Source organism: Tribolium castaneum, chromosome 2 (assembly GCF_031307605.1).
Source record: "Tribolium castaneum strain GA2 chromosome 2, icTriCast1.1, whole genome shotgun sequence".
NCBI classification, from domain to species: domain Eukaryota; kingdom Metazoa; phylum Arthropoda; class Insecta; order Coleoptera; family Tenebrionidae; genus Tribolium; species Tribolium castaneum.
The window spans coordinates 14,736,240-14,759,003 of record NC_087395.1 but is presented as its reverse complement, the minus strand read 5'-3'; the positions used below and the strand labels follow the sequence as shown (position 1 = coordinate 14,759,003).

Genomic DNA, 22,764 nt, shown 5'->3' with positions numbered 1-22,764 from the left:
CATTTTTTAAACAATTTATTATTTTGGGCCACTTACACCCAAACAACCATACATGTAGCACGATAATCGGCATAAGTACTTCAATATTATTATTTTGAACCAAAATCCGCATTGCGGTTGTGTTGGCGCCCTGCATCTTGAATTTGACATTCCGATCTTGTCCGATTTTCCAAAGTAAATAGCGATAAAAGTTAAATTTGTAGCGTTTTTAAGCGAATAATCAGTGAGACACGTTCACTCAACCCGGCCCAAGTCCTACAAAAAGTTCGGTATGTTGTCATTATCAGATCTCAAAGAACCGGAGTTGGTGTGGAAGATCCAAAAGTACTTTGGGGTTAGAACAAAAACCGGAAAGTCCAGCACCAGCAATGAAGAAAGTGATAACAGCTACGTGATAACGAACAAATTCTGGTACTATTTGTTCGTTTTTGGGACGGCACTCGGAGATGAGGCTTTCTATTCGTCTTTCATTCCGTTTTGGTTTTGGAATATCGATGGGGCTGTGGGGCGCAGGGTTGTGCTAATTTGGACCATAGTCATGTACATTGGTATGTTTATCAAATGTCGGAAATGTAGTCTTTAATTCGAATGTAGGTCAGGCCGTTAAGGACATAATTCGGTGGCCGAGACCAGGGCCCCCGGTTGTAAGGCTCCAGAGCAAGTGGTCTTTGGAGTATGGCATGCCCTCGACCCATGCCATGGTGGCTGTGGCCTTTCCCTTCTCGTTCCTGTTGTGTACAGTGAATAGGTACCAGTACAACATTCCATTAGGTCTGGTTATTGCAGTTCTGTGGTGTTCTGTTGTATGCCTAAGCAGGCTGTATCTGGGCATGCATTCGGTCTTGGTAAGTACTCAAACACAGGTGGCAATTGGAATTTTATCGACCTAAAGTATCATAACAATGCCTCAGTAATTCTAAAAATTGATAAAAATCAGGTCGAATGATTCATTAAAGTCTTTTCCTTTTATTACATCAATGGTTGATAAGTGATAAATATTTATGTTTGTCCGATAACTAATTGCCTGTTGGAAAAATCGGCCTTAAACCGGTTTACTAATGACCAAAATTATTTCTTCCAGGATATCGTCGCTGGTTTAGGCCTCACCGTCCTAATAATGACTCCCCTTATCCCCATAGTTGATTATTTAGACAATTATTTACTAACGGACCCCACGTCCCCCTTTCTTTTGTTGGTAGTTTCAATCCTCATGATTGTTTACTACCCAAACAGTGGTAAATGGACACCTACAAGGTACTCCTCTACTAGCAGTCGCAAAAAACTAATTATTTTTTTCAGGGGTGACACGGCAATGATTCTCTCCGTTTGTGTGGGGATCCATTGTGGGGCTTGGCTCAACTACCAGTTGGGGGTAATGACGACTCCAGACTTGACCCCACCTTATCCCATCATGTGGCCTTCTTACACCATGTTAGGTTGTACCATCTTGCGCACAATAATCGGTTTTGCTTTGGTTCTTTTAACCAGAGCTGTGTCCAAAACCGCCTCATACAACTTCATTTGCGCCCTTTTGAAAGAAAACGCCGATGTTTTAAAAAAGTCTGATAACTCGCTGAGTAATAAGCACAAAACGATCGTCGACTTGGGTTGCAAATACGTCACTTGTGGTATGATCGGGTTCAACGCTCTTTATTTCATTCCACAGTTATTCAGATATTTGCGAATTGAAAGACCCACGTTTTTTACAGAAATTTGATAGTTAATGTGATTCATGTTTATTTATTTTTTATTTAATTTTATTGGACTGTTTATAGTCAACGATCTGTCACATTTATTAAACCGTTGTAGATCAGATGCGCTATCACTGAGACAATCGGTAAATCACCGTTCAGTACATATCATTTTTCTGCTGGCAATGCTCAATACAGTGAAAATTAGGGCTAAAAGTGCGACAGGCTTGTGATAAAGTAATACAAACATCAATTTCATAACGCCATAGTGTAGTTAGGTAAATTTCATAATCAATTTTTATTGTAATTAAATTTATTCTAAAAATATTTAACGATTCTAATGATGCAATAATTAACCTCCCACGAGGGGCATTGTTACTGTTAAAACCTGAAATAAAATAATTAAATGAATGTTTTCCTATTTGATTGACCCACCTTTGTCGCTTTACTGAACGTTGAAGTACAAGAGGCTTGCCTAATTACTAACGGGACAAACACGTCCAGTAAATAGTGCTTTGAAGTTGATTCTATGACAATTCGGTCTTCGCCAATATCGAGAGTAAGCTCTTTGGCTGAAATCTTACAAAAAATTACGATACAAAGAACAGACTAACTTACAATATCTGGAAATTTAAATTCTCCGATCAAACAATTCGGTTTCGCTTTCCGCCTAAATAATCTATACTCCGGTTCTCTGCACTTCATCTCGTTACTCGAGATCGTTTCAATCAACGGTTTTCCCCTCGGAGCTTCATTATTACCTCGTAGCTCTTCAATAGGCGACTTCGCACTTCTCATTTTTTCGTCAATTTCGCGCTGTTGTACCCGATGAACTTGCAAATTACCGAACGCTTTCCTATTCTGCAAGATAATTTTTTCGTCTTTGCATATAATCCCATATTTGTCCTTCAATCCCTCGAAAACGATCGTAACAAAGAAACTTTTAAATAGCTGACTTTGCTCGACTTTTTTGAAAAAAGTGGGATGAATGGCGACATCGCAAGCTTTAGCATCTTCTCCTTTCTTATCTTTATCGTTGCGTATTTCGCCGATGCTCATGGGCACCCGAAAATTCGGCGCATCGTCAGAGTTCAGGATATCTTTCAGCTCGTTTTCTGAAATGTCTTTCGGGGCTGGAATTGCGTCAGTGTGGCAAATGTTGACGAAGAATTTCGTATCGGAACCGATCTCGTGGGTTTTGATACAGAACCCTGTAAACGATGTTTCAAATTATCATATCTGTTATAAATTATAACTATTCAATGTTGTTGCGTAACCATTTATTTAAATGAGTGCCATAAAAATTAAGACCCATAAATGTATCGTATCAATTTAAAAGTCATTAACCGGCTTCATGAACTCTGTTAAACATAATTCGACTTCATGCCGCAAAAATTGTATTTTGTAGTAAAAATATTTGGACAAGAATAATTTTTACATAATTAGGCACCGTATGAGGTTAAAGTGATTTTAATAACGAAACCCTGTCCTAGTACAAATTTAACAATACTCAAGGACACTAATTTCCAGACCCACTCATCAGCGTTATTTAATTTCGACGAATGCAAACAATAGGATATTGTACGTGAATCACCAGAGAAATTTTAATACTTATAGAACGTTCATTAAAAAATCAAATAAAAAAAAGCTCTAATATTATAACACCAAAAATATAACTGTGAAGAACTGTATCTGTGGAAAAAAGGTTCAAATATATTTTTGTTATAGGAACTATAATAACTTTTTAATGGAGAAAAATAAAAATAAAGTCTTTTATAAAGTAGACAACAAGTTTTAATTTACTATAATTATCTCCTGTTTTATGGCAGCATGTGGCAAATATTTTAATTCCTTTCCCATCTTTCGATTATTGTAGCTAACAATTCAATCATAATTTTTTTAATTGAGTTGTTTCACGATGACATCACTCCTGTTAAAGCTGCACCAGATTATTGATTTGACAACAATGCTACTCAAGTCGAAAATAAAACGCGGACAGGTTGGTAACATGAATAAATCAATAAAGAAACAACTTGTTAGCAATCGATCAATGTATTTCCATGTAAAATAGGAATCACACTTTAGCAGAGGATTATCTGGCATTCAAGGTCACTTTATAAACAAATACAGCAAATTTAAATCAATTGAGATGAGAAAAAAATTGTTCCCTTGGGCTTGTAATTACAGCAACATTAGGATATTTCTTACTTTCAGTGTTATTAAAACGAGCGCTTAATTACGCCAAGTGACAATAAAAGCATATTTAAGTATAGTCTACTTTTTAGTAAATTGATTACAAAATGTTGTGAAATACATTTATATGAAGGGCAACTAAAACTGCATGACTTTTCGATTTAGAAAAGTGATAAAGCAAAAAACCGTTCCGATATGAATTTAAGATGAGGGCAATCAACTAATCAATAATATAATAATTGAAGCCGATACTTAAAAGTCATGTTGTTATTTTTAATTATGTCACAAACTGTAGTAAATCTATAAATGCAATAAATGGAATTATTGACCTAACGCAACCCTGACCGCTTGATATTCACCTCGGTTTGAGTTTAAATTCCTCTAGACAATTTTAACCATTTCTCCAACCGGACTCAAGCCCGAAAATATTTGAGTGATTATAACCAGTTACAAATCGCATTTTCGTCAAGCCAATTGTTTGTATCATTTATTGTAGATACAATGTGAGAACCGAGCAGATAACCATCATTCAAGTGGTGACGCGAGTAAAGCGCGGTCGAAATTTTCGACTCACTTTTCGCGGCTTCTACATAAATAGCGGTTTTTCGATTTGCAATTTCATTTAGTTTGTGGCAATTAAAAGTGGTGCTACTGCCAAAATAACACACAAAAAGGTAATTTTCACCGTGTTCATGAACATTGAACTGCTGTCTTCGCGAAAGCCTTGATTTATTCTCGATTGACATGGTGTGTGCGTATCGTGACTTTTCGTTCGTTATCTGTAATTGTAGGGTGAGTCAAGGGTAACAAATTTCTTCCGAAATTGAATAAGGAAATTGGGACAAACTGTCACCGAGTAGATTAATAGTGAATTGAATGATCTACTTCTTGCACATTGCACAACCCGGTCTCTTGCCTAACAACAATTACGATTTTTATTGAAAATATTTGTTGCCGCAAGACGATAAATTAAATAATGACGGTCACTTGTGATAGTTCCGTGTCTCGTAATTATTTTTTGTGCCACTAGTTCTCAGTATCTTCTATTTTTAAATTACCTAAACTGTGAATTGTTTACGGCTGTAAGTCGACCTTGATGCTTCCAGAGTTATGCAATTCATATTTTATTTTTAAAGGTGAAAGAGAGGAATTTAAACCCATCCTCGAATTTTTCCTTAAAACCGGTTGTAATAAATATGAGAAATTCCATATTTTTCTCAAGTAAATACGCTTGTGGGAGGATTAAAATGTAATTAATTACTTTGGAGTTAAATGTTTTCTGTTTGGATAAAAAATAAGTCGGTACAAATTTGAGGGCTTTCAATTCACATTATTACCACCAAATAAAATCATTATTGTATTAGTGACTGGTGTTAACATCTAGCATTAATTGTGCAAAACAGGAAACATTATGCATATTAAATAAACATACAAAACGATTATTTCTCATGGACTGTTGTTAAATAACCAGAATCTAAACGGATGTTTGTAGTTGAAAATAACTGTAAAACTTTTAATCGATAAAATGCAACCTTCTGCTTTTAATTGTGATTGCACGAGCACCATTCTGGTGACTTGCATTATCTTATTATCTTGTTAACTTCTAGAATTGTTTGTTTTATCAACAATAACGGGAGGATTTGCCGAATTCACCCACAAGGTGTGATAACGAGTGCCACAAAGATAAGGCTTACCGGGAAATGGTTTCACCAATTTGGACGGGAACTGTTCCCCTGGCGGGTTAAATATTTTATTAAATTCTTCCTCGTTTGCGTCGGTCTGAAGCACAAAAGTTAACCTTAAAAAATCGGTAAAAGCACAACTGACTCACCGCAAACCGTAGATTATTCTCTACAATAGTAGGGTCAACATCGAGGAATACTCCTGAAGACTTGGTCATTTTTAATTAGTCTGTTTTACCAGTTTTTATCACAACAAATTATTGAACAAACTTCGCAAAAATGACAGTAGTCAACTGTCATTTTTTAAGTCACGTGTTCGCTAATACCGCGTGATTCGAAAAATTTTATTCGTAATTTTGTGTTTTTTGCCCCGATTATTGACTATCGATAGTTATACCAAAATTTAAATAAACTGTTGTGATTTATTTTTAATTTTAAAATGATATTTTTTGTTTTCAGGATTTTTGCGAATGGGTTTGAGTTTGCGCAGTTCCTGGTAAAAAATGGCTGCAAGCACTATGGATAAATTTTGTGGCTCCGAATTTTGGGTAAGTGTGGCGTAAAAATTCGGGTAAAAAATGCAAGACAGCCGATCGTTGGTGCGTTTTTAATTCACTGTTTTTGCCCGGTTCCAAAATATCGCACTTCAGTTACGTAAAATAAACAAGGTTAAATAGCGCCGGTGCTAACTGTATATTTAGTTATAGCAGCAAGTCGTTGATTTTTTCCTAATCTCGCAAGACTGGTCAACATCTTCACTTAAACATGGACTATTTTTTTTAGAATTCGACGCTGACATGGCACACGAACGATCCAGACCTGACAAAATGTTTCGAACGGACAGTCCTAGTGTGGGTTCCTTGTGCGTTTCTGTGGACTTTTTCTAGTTTAGAAGTTTATTACATTTTGCACAGCAAGAGGAGGGATATACCCTGGAATTGGTTAAATGTGTCCAAGTTACTGGGAACTGCTGTTCTTTTTGTGTTAACGGTTACTGATTTAGTGACAGCAGTTAATTCGGCAAGCTCGAGTGAAAGTGATGTGTATAAAGTGGATATCTACACACCAGTCATTAAACTGCTTTCTTTTGTAAGTATATTTCTGCATTTTTGGCCAGGGGTGACAGCACGATGACAGCGTCAGAAACGACATAACCTTCAAAAACTGACCAAGAAGTCGCTTTATTATCAGTTCTATTTTTAAAAAATTATCGCCAAACGAGCCCGCACATCGTACTTATTCGATATTGTAAGGTACACCAAATTCCACTTGACTGATAATAATTTGCATAAAATACAATCATACAAAATGAACAGTTAAATAATTTGTTCTATCTTTATTATCGTCGGTAATTGTGCAGTCCTCGTAGAGATTGCTATCTAAACACTCGTATTAGCTACAATTATTTGCTTTTTAAGTGTACAGAGATTTATTTGTTTGTTTATTTATTTTATTTATAGTGCTTAATTATTGCCCCAGCTAATGAACGTTTTTATAATTCCTTTAATGTCGCAACAGTATCACCTATCATTGGAAAAGTTAAATTATCGTCTTCTCAACCTTGATGATAATATATTGTTACATCTTTTACACCATGAATGTTGATAAAGTACAGTGAAGCATTGTGCGATTATTTGAAGTTTATCATTTTTTAAATAAAAAATTTGAAACCGTCTCATGTGAATCTCAAAATTGTATCTTGGTTGACACCAATTTTATTAAATTTCACCCTATTTGCTTTCTTGTATGAGATGATTTTTGTCAATATTTATCCAACATATTGTGAAATATCCTCAAATCTGATCAAGGGATATTTCACTAAATATCCACTACTTTCGCTTTAACTGAAAACAAATCGTCGTAAACTTGAATTTTTTCTTGAGCGAAAATTGATTGATTGATTTTTGCTTTTAGGGTCTGTCAGCAGTACTTTTAGTGTATAACCGTAAATATGGCCTCTGTACTTCGGGATTACAGTTCTTATTTTGGCTTTCATTGGCGATTTGTGGGGCCTTTCAATACAGAACTGAGCTCAGAGGCTCGCAGGAAGAAATTCCGGAGTCTCGTTATTCCTACATTAGTTACTTAATTTATTACCCAGTGGTCTTAGTAATGTTATTTTTAAATTGTTTTGCTGATCGGTCTCCACGACGTAGCGAATATCCAAAACTAAAGGTGCGATCCCAAAAATGAGACAAATAACTCCTTTAAATCAAATTATTTTATTAGAATCCTTGTCCAGAGGAAAATAGTAGTTTTCTTTCTCGGTTGCTATTTTCCTGGTTTGATTCTCTCGCGTGGAGGGGTTTTAGGCGGCCTTTGGTCGACAGCGACCTTTGGGACATGAAACCCGAAGACTCAGCATCAGAGGTTGTGCCAACGTTCGAGAAACACTGGAAGAGAATCTTACAAAAGTGCGAAAGGTAACAATAGGCTTAAGCTGCTTTTGCTTGAAGCTTTTAGCATAAGTCACAAACAAAGTATGTATTTTTTTACTTTAATTAACAATTATAAATAAATAAATAAATAAAATAATAGATACGGTAGGCAAGTTTTTGACGTAAATCTTACGTATTTTAATCAACTACTGAATAATTGGTTTATTTACATTTGTAAATTTTTCATTCTTTCAAAAAATATGCGTTTTTAAGAAGCTTTTTAAGAATGTGTTCAACAATTGTTTAGTTTAGTTTTAATTTTTTGCTTTTTAACAATATTAACACCAGCCGCAGCAGCGCCTGTCTCGTCCCTCACACTCTCACCTTTGTTGTTTGTTGTTTTCGTGACCCACTGTTGTATCGTTTCACCCTCGAGTCGTCCTCAGTGTTGTCAATTTACAGCAACTCTCCTACTCGTCAAACTCGTGCTTCTTATAAACTTGACTCAGCACGTGTGGATATTGTCAACAGCTCGACCAAGAAGCAAGCGTCGATCCTGCCGGCTCTAGTTAAAGCTTTCGGACCTACTTTCATATTCGGTGCCTTACTTAAACTCATCCAAGATCTGCTTACGTTCGTCAGTCCCCACATTTTGAAGTAAGTATGCGGGAAAAACGCTCGAAAAGTGTTTAACAAGCGAGTTCAGTCTACTTATCCAGTTCGTGAAAAACAATGAGGAGCAATGGAAGGGTTTCCTGTACGCTGGTGCCCTATTTGTCACCGCGACGATCCAAACAATCGTCCTTTCGCAGTATTTCAACCGAATGTTCGTCGTGGGAATGCGGATTCGGACGGCTTTGGTGTCAGCGATTTACAAAAAGGCCCTCCGAGTGTCGAATAAAGCTCGCAAGGAGAGCACCGTTGGCGAAATCGTTAATCTGATGTCGGTGGATGCACAAAAATTCATCGACTTGACCGCTTACATCAACATGATCTGGTCGGCGCCGCTGCAGATTATTCTCGCCCTGTACTTCTTGTGGAACATCCTGGGGCCCGCGGTGTTGGCCGGATTGGCCGTCATGATCATTTTAATCCCGGTTAACGGGTACATAGCTAATAAAGTCAAGGTGTTGCAAATCAAGCAGATGAAAAATAAAGACGAGAGGGTGAAATTAATGAACGAAGTCTTAAGCGGAATCAAAGTACTTAAATTATACGCCTGGGAACCCAGTTTTGAGAAACAAATTTTGAAAATCAGGACGAAGGAAATACAGGTTTTGAAAGAGGCGGCGTACATGAACGCCGGCACGTCGTTTATTTGGTCATGTGCCCCCTTTTTGGTGAGTTTTTAATTCAATAAGTTAATCCTGTTTTGTGAAAAAGAATTCCACCTGACGGTGCAACGAGGTTTTTTTAGTGCGTAAGTCGGCTATTGTTTTAGTGATCTGGAAAATACATAAAGAATTTTTTTATCATTGAACAAATAGTACTAATCTTGGACAAACGTAATAATAGAAAAATAGTTGGCTTTTGAAACTGTTTTTCTAGGTGATTAATTTATTAAATCTGGTTTAGGTAAATAAAGCCGGAGCCAGTTGATTTTTGTCAACTGTTTCGTAGGAAAAAAATCTGTAAAGTCTTATCAGAATTCATCGGCTTTTTCACATTTATTTAGGCAAAGCTAGGCTACGAATAGAATATGCTGCTATTTCTAAATTATTATTTTTTAATTACATTCTTTAAACTAAACAGTGTTACTAGAGTACGAATAATTGGTTATTTTTTCGAATGAGTTAATAAAAAAATTTTGGCTGTGATAGATTGGTTCCTTAGCCGACTGCGTGATGTACTTGTAATTTTGTTTTAATCCTTTGAAATGTGCAGGTGTCTTTGATCACCTTTGCAGTATTCGTCTACATCGACTCAAACAACATTCTCACACACGAAGTGGTATTTGTTTCAATAACATTATTTGGTATAATGCGATTACCAATGTCGCTTCTGCCAATGTTGATCGTGTACTGCGTCGAGGTACATATTTAAATGATCCGCAAGAATAACACATTTCATTGCGTTTTTAACACGGATATGGTCTATGGACCCATTAGTTTTAAGACGGATGGGGTTAATGCCTACTCTATTTTTGTTTTTTCATCTGCATGCTCTAGGTATCACTAGTCTCTTTCGGTACATATGTTATGGTGGACGAACATAACATTCTAGATGCGAGTAAGGCCTTTGTCTCTGTTTCTCTCTTCAATATACTAAGGTTTCCGCTGAGCATGTTGCCAATGATGATATCAAACCTGGTTCAAGTAAGCCTTTTAGTCCATATTTTGATGTTTTGTTACATTAAACACGATTCATGAAACTCACTCGAGTTACATACATGATTTTTTCAACAAACAGTTGAGTGAGTTTCACGAATTTGAGCATATTTTCCACTAATACACCATTTGTTGCTTTTTAATACTTCAAACTTTGTGTTATCACGTGTCCCGGCCAAGTCAGACACAAAATAAACTGTCTTTAACCCTAAACAGGCCATGGTTTCGATTCAGAGAATTAACAAATTTATGAATGCGGAGGAATTAGATCCGACAAGTGTCACACACGACTCGAACGAAAGTACGTCTAGTTATTTCCCGAGCCAGTGTTACTAAAAGCCCAATTTTAGGCGCACCTCTGGTGATCGAAAACGGTTGTTTCAACTGGGACGAGGAGCAAGTCCTCAAAAACATCAACATTCGAATTGAGAAAAAGTCTCTCTGTGCTGTGGTCGGTTCAGTCGGTTCGGGCAAAAGCAGTCTTCTTTCTGCCTTCCTGGGCGAGATGGACAAAACCTCCGGCCGGGTCAACACAGTAGGGACTATAGCCTACGTGTCCCAGCAAGCGTGGATCCAGAACGCCACTCTGCGAGACAACATTTTATTCGGAAAGTCGTTCGATAAGTCGTTGTACGACAAAGTGGTCGAGGCGTGCGCCCTCAACCCGGACTTTGCGATGCTCCCGGCTGGGGACCAGACGGAAATCGGCGAAAAGGGCATAAACCTGTCCGGGGGACAGAAACAAAGAGTCAGTCTCGCACGTGCCGTTTATGCAAACTCCGACATTTACTTCCTGGATGATCCTCTGAGCGCCGTGGACAGCCACGTCGGCAAACACATTTTCGACAAAGTGATCGGTCCAGAGGGGCTTTTGAGACACAAGACGCGCGTTTTGGTCACGCACGGAATCACGTATTTGCCCCAAACCGACAAAATCATCGTGCTGAAGGACGGGGAAGTGTCCGAAGGGGGCACGTACCAGGAACTGCTCGACAAGAAAGGGGCCTTTTCGGAGTTTCTCTTGCAGCACATCAATGAGGTTGAGGAGGATGAAGAGGAGCTGGACGTGCTCAAGTCGCAACTTAGCGGAACTGCGGTCTCGGAGGAGATTAATAAAAAATTGTCGAGGCACAGGTCGCGCGTTTCGGAGTCGGTGTCTGAGACAGGGTCGGACCAGACGAGTCTGTCGCTGCAGAGGCAAAAATCGGTCGAAAGCGCTGATAAGAGTTTGAGGCACCGCTCGAGCTCTGTGGAGGAGGCGAAGAAGGTCAAGGGCGAAAAGTTGATAGAGGTTGAAAAGGCCGAAACGGGGAGTGTCAAATGGATTGTCTATAAGCACTACCTAAAGTCAATCGGGGTTTTTCTGACCGTGGCCACGATTTTGCTGAATATGTTGTTCCAAGGGTTTAGTATTGGGTCAAACGTTTGGTTGGGTAAGTGAGTGGTTAATGTGAGCCTTTGTAATGTAGGTTTTAAGGTGTGTGGGCCGATGATGACACGGTCGTTGTGGATAATGTGACGGATACGGGGAAGCGAGACTTCTATCTCGGCATTTACGGGGCCTTAGGCATCGGCCAAGGTGAGTGTTTGTTGTGGTAGGCGATGAAATGATCCTATTTTGGCGGCATGTTGCTGCTTTATTTCTTATTTGCATTTCCGGTAGCTAACAGCATGCTGGTCGTGTGATTTTGAAATCACACGTCTCTATTACGAAGTAACATTTGTATCACCTTAACGACTTGTAGGTACTTGTGCCTTCCTTTTCTCTGTGACCTTTGCCTTTGGATTTATAAAAGCAGCCGTGCGAACGCACGAGTTTCTTTTGAGTAGTTGTTTTCGTTGGCCGGTGATGATGTTTGACATGACGCCTTTAGGTAGAATCCTTAACAGGTTTTCTAACGACATTAACATCCTGGATAACGTTTTGCCAATGACTCTTCAATCAGCCTTTAATAGTTTTTTTACGGTAAATAACGTTTCAAGCTTTTGTCCCACTAACGAGCGATGTTGGGTGATAACACAGTTTGTCCGATTTAGTTTAACCGCTTGGCTTTATTTCCATGCTTGATTTGCACTTTTGTTTTGTTTAACAGAGAAATACGAATTTGTGAGTTGTGATCGGTTTTCAGCTGTTGCCACTTTGTTATCGGCGTTGTCGTTGTATATAGGAGCGGTGAACGGAGCTCAGTTACTCCACCATTTGCTACTGTCCAACATTTTGCGAGTTCCTTGTACGACTTTTTTCGATGTAACTCCGGTTGGACGCATTCTAAATCGGTTTTCCAAAGACGTCGATACTTTGGATAACATATTACCAATGACTCTCAGAGGATGGATCACTTGCTTTTTTTCGGTTTGTGTTTTGTTTATTCATAAGTCGTCAAGCAGTTATATTGTTTAGCAGGCCAACATTTTCACTCATTGTTAAAACATACACACCGTTTTTAATTTATCGCTTTCTTTGATTGGTTGAACTGTTAGAATGCTTGAGACCCCACCGTAGAATAATGTCATGCCGTAGCGTTTATGTTTGTTAACCGAAACTTTCATCTTGTAGCCATAACGATCTGTTCGTCGGAATTGAATCTAACAATCGCATCTTTGAATGCCGCCTCTGAAATTCATAAAGGTCTCCTTTTGAATATTTTTCGACAGCCGATGAGCTTTTTCGAATTAGTTCCTGTAGGCAGAATTCTTAGTAGATTTTCTAAAGATCTGAGCGGGGTCGATGAGGAGCTTCCTTTTAATTGTTACGAAGTTATCGAGAGCACTTGCATTGTAAGTGGCCCACGAATCGTTACAGCAGTTATATTTAAATTGCAGGTTTCTCCTTGTTTTACATCCAGTCCTAACATTTTTTAATTTTTATCACTTTTTCGTTACGCACGCCTACTAATCCACACATTTCTGTGCTAACTGCTTTCAGTAGGCAATAAACTTCCACATACTAAAGCATTAACCCTTCTTACTAATAAAACCGGACGCGCGCTCGACTTGTCCCGTCCTTAATCACGATCTTTCAAAATTTCAGCCATCATGTCATTGTTTGCCGATTTGGCGCCTCAGTTAGGTTGTTGCTATGCCTCGATTGCATTGCACCAGGTGATGCTGAGAGGCGTTTTGCGGGCGCCGATGTTATTCTTTGACACAACTCCGCTTGGACGAATTTTGGGTCGTTTTTCTCGAGACGTTGAAACTATGGATAGTTCTTTGCCTTGGGGCATGACAGACGGAGTTTATTGCCTGTTTGAGGTACAAACTACAAGTGCCTTTCACACTGTTTTTCGCTTTATCATTTGTTATGTTTTGTTGAATACGCCTGAGGGAAAATGTTGTGCAATGTACGAAATATGTTTAAATATAACTGCTTCGCTTCACGCTACATTTTCCTGTTTTTTGGGAGTCGGTGGTAATAATCCGAGATTATTTCAGGTTTTGGGTACTTTAGTCGTGATCAGTGTCTCGACACCAATCTTTATCGCAGTTATAGTGCCAATAGGAATTTTGTATTACTTTATTCAAAGATTTTACGTTGCAACGTCACGTCAATTAAAACGGTTAGAGTCGGTGTCTCGATCTCCGATTTACTCGCATTTCGGGGAAACCATCACAGGGGTTCAAGCGATTAGAGCTTTCAGAGAACAGGACCGGTTTATTAAAGAATCGGAGCACCGAGTTGACGTTAATCAAGTCTGCTATTACCCGAGTATCATCTCAAATCGATGGCTAGCCGTCCGCCTTGAAATGATCGGCAATTTAATCATTTTCTTTGCGGCTTTATTCTCGGTTTTGGGGCGAGATGAGTCGCAAAATGCCGGATTGGTCGGACTCTCAGTCACATATTCGCTTCAGGTAACCGCAAAACAACCACAAATTAAAATAATTTGAGAAAAAATCATAGATAACGCAAACTTTGAATTGGTTGGTCCGAATGACCTCCGACGTTGAAACCAACATCGTGGCCGTGGAACGTATCAAGGAATACGGGGAGGCGCCCCAGGAAGCCCCCTGGGAGATCCCCAACAAAGCCCCTTCGCCACAATGGCCTGAAAACGGCACAGTCCAGTTTAACAAATACGCCGTGAGGTACAGGCCGGGCCTGGATTTGGTCCTCAAAGGCGTCAATTTTAGCATAAATGGGGGCGAGAAAGTGGGAATTGTGGGTCGGACAGGTGCCGGAAAGTCGAGTCTCACCCTGGCCTTGTTCAGGTAATTCCCCGTGCTTCATAACTGGGGTAATCACCCAATTGTAGGATAATCGAAGCCGCCGAGGGAGAAATTCTGATCGATGGCGTGAACATCGCCGACCTGGGGCTGCACACGTTGCGCTCGCGGCTCACCATCATCCCCCAGGACGCAGTTTTGTTTTCAGGAACGCTGCGGATGAACCTGGACCCGTTCGATAAGCACAGCGATGAGGAGGTGTGGAAGGCGCTGGAGCACGCTCACTTGAAGTCGTTTGTGAAAGGCCTCACGGCCGGGCTGCACCACGAGGTGACCGAGGGCGGCGAGAACCTGTCCGTGGGCCAGCGCCAGCTGATTTGCCTGAGCCGGGCGTTGCTGCGCAAGACGAAAGTGCTGATTTTGGATGAGGCTACGGCCGCTGTCGACTTGGAAACCGACGATCTGATCCAGAAAACGATCCGATCCGAGTTCAAAAACTGCACGGTTTTGACGATCGCGCATCGGTTGAACACGATCATGGACTCGGATCGAGTCGTGGTGCTAGATAACGGCAGGATAGTCGAATTTGATTCGCCTTCGAATCTACTCAAGCAGCAACAATCAATATTTTATAGTATGTGCAAAGATGCAGGGTTAGTTTGAATCGACAAACTATGTAAATAAAGTTCAGTTTTTGTGTCACTTTTAACTCTTAATTGATGTGTTCAGTCAATGAATCAATTTGGTGGGATAGGTTTGAAATTTTCTGTTTGATGTTTGTTGCAGTGTATTGTTGGAACCTTTTTTGTTATTTAGTTTTTGGTGCCTAAAATTTATTTAGATTTTTCTATTTTTGTACTTAGTTTATTTTATTATTACACTTGCCTTATGATGTGAATTTAAACTTTGAAGAATTGTGATCTTGTTAATAATTAAGAACAAAGTTTTGCAATTATTATTGCCACTATTAGAATGTTACTTGTAGTATCATTTATCCTGCAGTACTTACAGTATTTCCCCCCAGTTATGTCAAAACTGTTCAAGTTTTATTATATCCAATATTCAATATTTTTAATCTTGTAATTGTACTGTAACTTTTTATAAATAGAAATAATGTTAATAAACTGTGTTTTACTAAAATCGTCCTAAAAAACAATTACCTTTCAGCACTACAATAATAATACAGCCTTTATTGAATAAAATTAAACAATAATGAACAGATGAGGAGGCGAAGTCTAGCCTAAAGCTGTTCAACTAAACCGTAAAGAAAACTTAATTGAAAATATAATATACTAAAAAAATAAAATTATAAACAATATAGAAATGAAAATAAATTTAGAACTTATTAAGAATAAAAAACTAAAAAGAAAAACCATTGCCAGTCTCTCAAAAAATAATGAAGGTTCTTTAAGATTGATTGAACGCGCAGAATAGCAATATATCCCACATCTTTACTCATAGCAGCAGAACGGGAGTTGTGAAAAGTTGCATACGAGCGACAATCGGGCGAGTTATGACAATGACATGATGATTAATATTATACTTAACTATAAATAAAGTCATTTATTATTCAATTCATCACAAGTTTTTTGCAACTGTTCGATTAAAACATCCAACATTTCGAGATTCGCCTCAAAATTAACCGTGTTTTTCTTTGATTTATCGTCATCGTTTTTCACACAGTGCAGATCCACTTGTACCAATGGTTCTCTCACTGCCGCTAATTTCGAGTTTCCGAGGACCCACTTCACTTTCCAGTCAATATTTTGAACCAAGTTATGTCCACTACTTACTAACTTCTCCTTTACAAGTGTTTGAAAAATATCATCCTTCCGCAACTCGAGACACTTTCGAATTTCATCTTGCACATTCTCTCCAAAATCAGTTTTTAAATCGAAATCGTTGTTGATAACACTTTCGCGGCAAATTTTTTGAACACATTTTTTGGCTTTGTTGAAGTCGTCAACCGTCCACTCGATGTCGCTATTGTAGTTGTCAAAACTCGCCTGTTTTATGCCGGTTAAATCATCGATACAGTCATGTAAAAACTGAAACATTGAAAATTAGTAGTTTTTTATTACCCTCAATAAAATCGGTTTATTACTTGTTGTAAAACCGGCGAATTGCTTATTTTCAACAAGGAATCAACAAACTCTGCCATGTTTACACCACACGAATCAGGAAACTGCACTACCGACCGAGCAGTTTTTGACAATTTGGCGTGTTATGGCGTCAGTTTTTCCAGCATTGTAAATTCTCAAAAAACTTGCTGAATTATGGCTGAATACTTGGCTTCGATTTTCGGAACTGAAAAAGATAAGTATGTTGACCGTCTTGGTGTTGGGGAACGCACGTTAATTGGGTTATTTTAGAGTCAACTGCTCTTTCTACTTCAAAATCGGGGCTTGCCGGCATGGCGATCGTTGTTCCAGAATACACAACAAACCAACGTTTTCCCAAACGTGTCTTTTGCAGAATTTGTACGTGAATCCTCAAAACTCCGCGAAATCTGCCGACGGGAGTCACTGTAAGTTCCCCTCAGGTTTGTGTCCACTTTTCACGATCCAAATTTCAGTGGTTGCAAACGTCTCTGACGAAGAGATGCAAGAGCATTACGATAACTTTTTCGAGGACGTTTTCGTAGAATGTGAAGACAAGTACGGGGAAATTGAGGAAATGAACGTGTGCGATAATTTGGGGGACCACCTTGTGGGAAATGTCTACATTAAAGTAAGTTTCAGTAAACTTGTGTCTCGTCAATACATAGTTTGGTAGTTTCGACGTGAGGAAGACGCTGAGAGGGCTGTTAACGATTTGAATAATCGTTGGTTCGGGGGGCGACCTGTTTATGCCGAGCTGAGCCCCGTGACTGACTTTAGGGAAGCTTGCTGTCGCCAGTACGAAATGGGGGAGTGTACACGCTCAGGTTTTTGCAATTTCATGCACCTGAAGCCGATTTCTCGCGAGTTGCGAAGGTAAGTTAAGAACTATTGAAAAATAAATTTATTATTTAATTGTTTATGATTTGAGTTGTATAATCCAGACCAGATACATTGCTGTTGTTTGAATAATCTAAAAATGAAATTCCCGTATTTTCCCCCAATAAATCGGCACTTTACCAAGTGTATCAAGGACCAATCCAAGTCCACAAACCCACACACTGTAAATTTCAGTTTGCTTTGTAACAACTGCAGGGAAATTGTGCCAAAGTTGTCGTCGTTTTCGCTCGTTATTGTGGTATTTTCGTGAAATTCGTTCCAGTATTTGTGTACAAGTAATCCGGTTTTATTGGCCTGAAACAATTTTTCGCAATTTTTCTCCAAACTGGGGAATTGTTACCTCTTTGGCCACCGAATCCCAGGAATAAACCATACCCAGGGTTTCAAATGCAAGCAGAGTTAGGTTTACAGTGTCTTGTACAAGAAAATAAACACGTGGAACTTTTTCGTTAACACGAACAATAAATTGGTATGTGAAAAATACCGTCAGAATGAGTGAAAGAAGTGAGTTTCCCAGTAAAGGAACCGCAAACATTGAATTCGTGTGTCTCGCAAGTTGCGTTATTTGGGAATGAATTTCCGTATTTGTTTTAAAAATTGTTACGGTCTCGTTCGGTGTCGTGTGTTTTAAGTTATCGAGGTTGTTGTTGATTGTTGAAAATAAGTCTTTGATGGCTTTGTTTATGATGTGCATAACAAAATTTGTTAGGCCCAGTGATACGAAACTTACTTTCATCCAAATTAGCCAAAGGTTGAAACCGTGTAAGCAACTTGTGATTGCGATACCGGTCCCTAAAACCACTATTAGCGCGATAATTAAACTGATTTGAATTTTTAGTTTTGTGTTATTGAATGTGACGGTGTTTCTTTGGCAAACTAAATTAATATCGTGAAGCATTTTTTTGAGTTGGTGACGCTTTGTGACAAACCACACATAGTCGGCGGTTAATTTAAGAAAACACCCGGTTGCGAAGAGCATTTTTCTAACCGTTTTGTATCTCGGACCATTTTTGTGTTGAAAAAAGAAGAATTGTAAGAAAATGAGTGTTACGTGATATGTAATGTACGGTACGCTCCAGAAATGATTCAGCACTCGTGTGGAAATTTTCGCTTTGTTTTGGTCGTACAACTGGAAATGGAAGATGCCGAAAAATCTCGCTAAATAATACAGCGGCTTTAAATGGATCGTGAATGTTGGCGTCATTATTAAAACTGTCGATAATGGTTTTGCTCCTGCGACACATCAACATATCAATAATATCCGACTGCTTATTTATTAATGGATACATTAAGGTATTACGGTTCATGCTTAATATAATGAACCGGCTTCGACGTGAGCATGTTTGACCGTGTAATTGATTATGTAATGCAATTAAATTAAGAGTTTGTGATGGGTTGAGTTGCTGGAAGAAGGAAGTTCGATACGATTTCGAAATATTGTTTCAGATACTTGTATTCTCGGCGAAAATCTGGCCGCAGGCGTTCTAGGTCTAAATCACCAAGAAGACGTTCTCGGTCGAGGGAAAGAAGGTCTCGCTCCCCACGCCATCGCTCGGGGCGCAGCGGCAGATATTAAGTTCATAATTATTTTTACACAGGAGTTTTGAGTTTGGATTTCGTGTAGTGTCTAGTTGTAAGTGATTTCGTTCCAAATAATAAAGGATTTAAATTAATTCCGGCTGGTTTTATTGAAGCGTCCCAACTGTACTGTTAAATAAAAGTGGAGAAGTTCGAGAGTTTAATAAAGTTTGCATAATTACTCGAACCGCATGTTTGTTTAGGTTGCTTGCGGTCGATGTCTTTAGTTGCAAACCTCACAAACCCCACACACTACCATTTAAAGATTTACCCAATGTGGGTATGGGCATATTGCGTGGTGGCGATTCGTTATTTCGGGATTTGAAACGTTTGTCGCTTTAATTCCGCTGACGTTTCATTAAGTGTTTAGATTCCGAGAGTTAATCTGGATCGTTTCGATTATTTGTGTTCATCTTTGCAATCAGAGTGAAATGCAAATGATTGTGATTGTGGTAAGCTGACCCACGTTGGCTGAAATACATCTGTATATTTGCAAAACCCTCTAGTTATCTTGTACTTGATAAATAGGCTTAATATGCAAACTACGCAGCGATTCAATGACGGCATGAAAATTAACTCCACGGTCCGACGGCGATGTATTATAGATTACAAAACGAAAATAACAAAGTGCCACAAAAACTTGATGGCGATAGATGGGAAAAAATTGAATTAAATCGATTCAAATTGTACAGTTATTTAAACATGTTTTTACACAAGAAATTATGCGCAGGTGTAACACGGCATTGTGAATAATTGTAAGCCATTCTTTACGTTTGGTTGTTTGTTAAATTGGCTGTATTACAAGCCGTCACACGGAATAACTCCCTCGAATTTAGAAGACAAAACAGGAAGCTGTTAGCTGTTAATGCTTATAGAGAGACTCGACATTAGAGTATTAATACGAGTGTAGAACCTTTAAGACAGATCTTTGTAGTGAAATTAATAGTGAAAACAACGCGATAAATCAGTGCTGTAGCAGTCACAAATAGAATTTGTAGTGCTGGAGAAATGTATACATAGGGAGATCAAATAAATCGGAGCCTGACTCTCTTGTTTTGAATTAATGAGATGGAAATTTGTATTTGCGAAACATCTCACTGGACATTCGATGTAACTTTGCCGAGACGCAAACTCGTGATAAACTTTCAAGAAGAAAAACTTTCACACAGTCAAGTGAGGATCTAGTCAACTTCTATGAATGTTTAATCAAAATCGAAATAAAAGTTTTAACGCTGGATAAAAGATTTTCCAAAAAGGAACAAATAGGGCAGGGAACGCAAAATTGAGCGGAAGTGCAGCGTGCGATTTTGTGTAATTAAAATCCAGCCTCATGCCAAATAAAAATTCAAAGAACGCTTTCTGGCGTTTTTCAAATTCAATGCTGCTTAACAAAACTGTAATTAAATCAAGTACAAATAATAGAAACAATATTTGCAATCAGCTTTGTTCAGTAAATCTTTACCAAACATCTTTTATAGAAATTTTTTGCCTGTTTTATTTATAATGCGCTTTTGTCATGTCGCATCTGTTTGTAAACATGGAAATAACTAATAATAAATGATCGGAATTTATTGTCAATAAATCCAGAGTTTAAAACGCAACATTTTTATCACACACTAATGCAAGAGCAAGAAATTGTATTTTTTGTTGGCGGTACAAAAATTAGTTTAGTCTTAATAACGATGTGAATAATGTTAAATTAAGACCGACTCCAAACCTAATTTTTAGTCATTTAGCCGTAATTCGAGAAGTTAGAGTTTAGTTGAATATTACAGTTTTATTAGTTACGAAATGCCAAATGGTCTGCTGGCATTCTGTAACGTAATAAAATTACGAACAATAGATTATTAGTTGGAAAAGTTTTCCAAATTATTTCACATTTTGTTGATAAAACTTTAATTATCGATTGTGGGAATGAAGTGGTTCAAAACAAAACAAAATTTATGAAATGCAGTTTTTGGCTCACTGAAAGAACAGGGATTAAAATCCACTCTCATAAATCTGCGCCCGAAATAAAAAATGCCCTATAAAATAATAATCAGAGATGATAAAAACGAAAGATTAATATCTGTAATAAAAGAATGTTTGTATAAACACATTTTTGATTACAAAGAATCATAATGAAACTTTAAATTTATGAGTCCATTTCAGCCTCTAAAGCCTAAGGGAAAACAAAAAGCTGCAAGCGCACACGCATTTTTTTCAATCATGAGCGCTTGCGACAATTTTTTCAAGAAAAATGGAAACTAAACCAATTTTTCGTGCATTGAATAATTAAATTCGTTGATTCAGTTTCCGAAAACGAAAGAAAACATTGTCCACATTTTGTGTTTATCTCTAATAAGCCACTTTTCTCGCAATATAAGTCCTGGCACCACGTGCGGAAGAAACGAGCTCCTTATTAGCAGAAGGTCCGATTTGTGGGATTAGCCACTGTGGCACACGCGAATCACAACACCCTCGGCATAAATCCTAATTTCCCATCTAATAATAAACTGGAAAGTGTTCCAATATGTGTAACTATTTAACTCAGATTATTATACGGTTTTCTGTTATTTTTCTATTTTTTGTGCATTTTTTTTAACAAAAACCACTATTTCTACCTTAACACCTAAAACCAACGTTGAATTTAACTTTTTACTAAGATTTTTAACCCCGTTTTCTAACTCACATTTTCCCAAAAACATCAATTTTTTAGAAAAATGGGTCCATGGTGCGTTATTTCTGTATTTTCAATGTTGATTCAATTAATGCTTTTACGAGTCAAACGTCGTATCTAAGTGGTAAGTGCAATGGTATTTTTGGTTGCATTTTAGGACATGTCATAAATAACCCACTATTGACTCACCCTTATTAGACTACTCTGGAAGCATCTGCTTCAGAACAAAGGAAATGTAAATTCAGCTATAATCTACATATTAGCAGCAATAATCCTGATTGCAATCCACAATACTACGAATGCCAGATAAGATCATAAATACACATTAGCGGGACGGAGGGGTGCATTACCATATTAAACTCTGCGGGCTTCTGATAATGTTTGACGTTTTCAAAGTCCGTGACAAATAAGTTGGGGGCCGCTTCGAGGGTTAGATAAACAGTGACGAGAGCCGGGCCAGAAGCCATTATTAAAAATTATTTAAAGTGGCGAGATGATCGATCTGGAAACGCGATGGCGAGACTGAAGCGCAAGATCGAATCAAGAGCAATAACAACAATTGCACTGAAGCGAAAATTTAATTTTAAATTTGGTGGATGCGCCGGGACAGACGCCGCCGGAACTGTGAGCATAAAAAGTACCACAGATAAATAAATTATTACGCAAACAACTTTTGCGTTACGTTTGTGTGATCAGTTAACATACATTATCCATTCTCGGATTAGTTCTACAAAATATTTATATAACTTTCCGCCTGTTGAACTAATTTCTTCAGTAATAAATAACGAGGAATTCCTACATTTTCGCGAGATCTAAGTGTACATAAACTCTAATAACTAGGTAAACAACATGTGTTTATATTAACGCAATTTTAATTAAAACCCAACAATCGAACACATTGTGTATCAAAGGAATCAGGTTAATCTCACATTAACTATGCACCCCTACAAGTAAACTATTCATTGCGCGAGCTGGAGACTATTTTCTATCAATAGAATAACGTATTTTTGTTTAATTAAAGGAAAAACAAGTTTTGTTGCAGCCAAAAAATCCATACGATGGCGTTATTCCCGCAAGTGTGGGAAAGTGAATT

General features: G+C 38.1%; 5 protein-coding genes across 13 annotated transcripts; 3 read left to right on the top strand and 2 right to left on the bottom strand.

Moving 5' to 3' along the window:
• The first annotated feature begins 134 nt into the window (after positions 1-134).
• Positions 135-2,102, top strand: LOC103314115 (sphingosine-1-phosphate phosphatase 1). The gene is made up of 4 exons (XM_008199118.3): positions 135-548; positions 595-845; positions 1,082-1,254; positions 1,300-2,102. The coding sequence occupies exons 1-4, from the start codon at positions 272-274 to the stop codon at positions 1,715-1,717; spliced, it is 1,119 nt and encodes a 372-aa protein (XP_008197340.1). The 5' UTR covers positions 135-271; the 3' UTR covers positions 1,718-2,102.
• On the bottom strand, positions 1,971-5,951 carry Pih1D1 (PIH1 domain containing 1). The gene is made up of 5 exons (XM_008199111.3): positions 5,716-5,951; positions 5,579-5,663; positions 2,310-2,902; positions 2,127-2,270; positions 1,971-2,079 (listed from the first exon to the last, which is right to left on the bottom strand). The coding sequence occupies exons 1-5, from the start codon at positions 5,782-5,784 to the stop codon at positions 2,044-2,046; spliced, it is 927 nt and encodes a 308-aa protein (XP_008197333.1). The 5' UTR covers positions 5,785-5,951; the 3' UTR covers positions 1,971-2,043.
• MRP (Multidrug-Resistance like Protein 1) lies at positions 4,386-15,559 on the top strand. 8 transcript variants are annotated; one of them, XM_015983233.2, is made up of 15 exons: positions 4,386-4,558; positions 6,026-6,114; positions 6,350-6,655; positions 7,481-7,741; positions 7,796-7,989; positions 8,407-8,601; positions 8,651-9,284; positions 10,113-10,259; positions 10,488-10,572; positions 10,622-11,704; positions 11,749-11,850; positions 12,829-13,049; positions 13,704-14,123; positions 14,173-14,480; positions 14,525-15,559. In XM_015983233.2, exons 2-15 carry the CDS (start codon positions 6,070-6,072, stop codon positions 15,096-15,098), a joined length of 4,575 nt encoding a protein of 1,524 aa, XP_015838719.2. In that variant the 5' UTR covers positions 4,386-4,558; positions 6,026-6,069; the 3' UTR covers positions 15,099-15,559. The 8 variants fall into 8 exon arrangements, with proteins under 8 accessions (XP_015838719.2, XP_008197328.2, XP_008197317.2 ...); XM_008199106.3 differs by lacking the exon at positions 12,829-13,049 and adding an exon at positions 12,401-12,624 and having other exon boundaries at positions 4,387-4,558; positions 8,476-8,601; XM_008199095.3 differs by lacking the exon at positions 12,829-13,049 and adding an exon at positions 13,303-13,523 and having other exon boundaries at positions 4,387-4,558.
• A 435-nt stretch (positions 15,560-15,994) lies between these two features.
• LOC103314117 (uncharacterized) lies at positions 15,995-16,596 on the bottom strand. The gene is made up of 2 exons (XM_008199123.3): positions 16,540-16,596; positions 15,995-16,483 (listed from the first exon to the last, which is right to left on the bottom strand). The coding sequence occupies exons 1-2, from the start codon at positions 16,594-16,596 to the stop codon at positions 15,995-15,997; spliced, it is 546 nt and encodes a 181-aa protein (XP_008197345.1).
• Positions 16,575-19,107, top strand: U2af38 (U2 small nuclear riboprotein auxiliary factor 38). Of its 2 annotated transcripts, XM_964331.4 has the most exons (5): positions 16,595-16,755; positions 16,808-16,962; positions 17,011-17,165; positions 17,211-17,410; positions 18,881-19,107. In XM_964331.4, the coding sequence occupies exons 1-5, from the start codon at positions 16,712-16,714 to the stop codon at positions 19,008-19,010; spliced, it is 684 nt and encodes a 227-aa protein (XP_969424.1). In that variant the 5' UTR covers positions 16,595-16,711; the 3' UTR covers positions 19,011-19,107. The 2 variants fall into 2 exon arrangements, with proteins under 2 accessions (XP_064211061.1, XP_969424.1); XM_064354991.1 differs by having other exon boundaries at positions 16,575-16,755; positions 16,808-17,165.
• Positions 19,108-22,764: the final 3,657 nt, after the last annotated feature.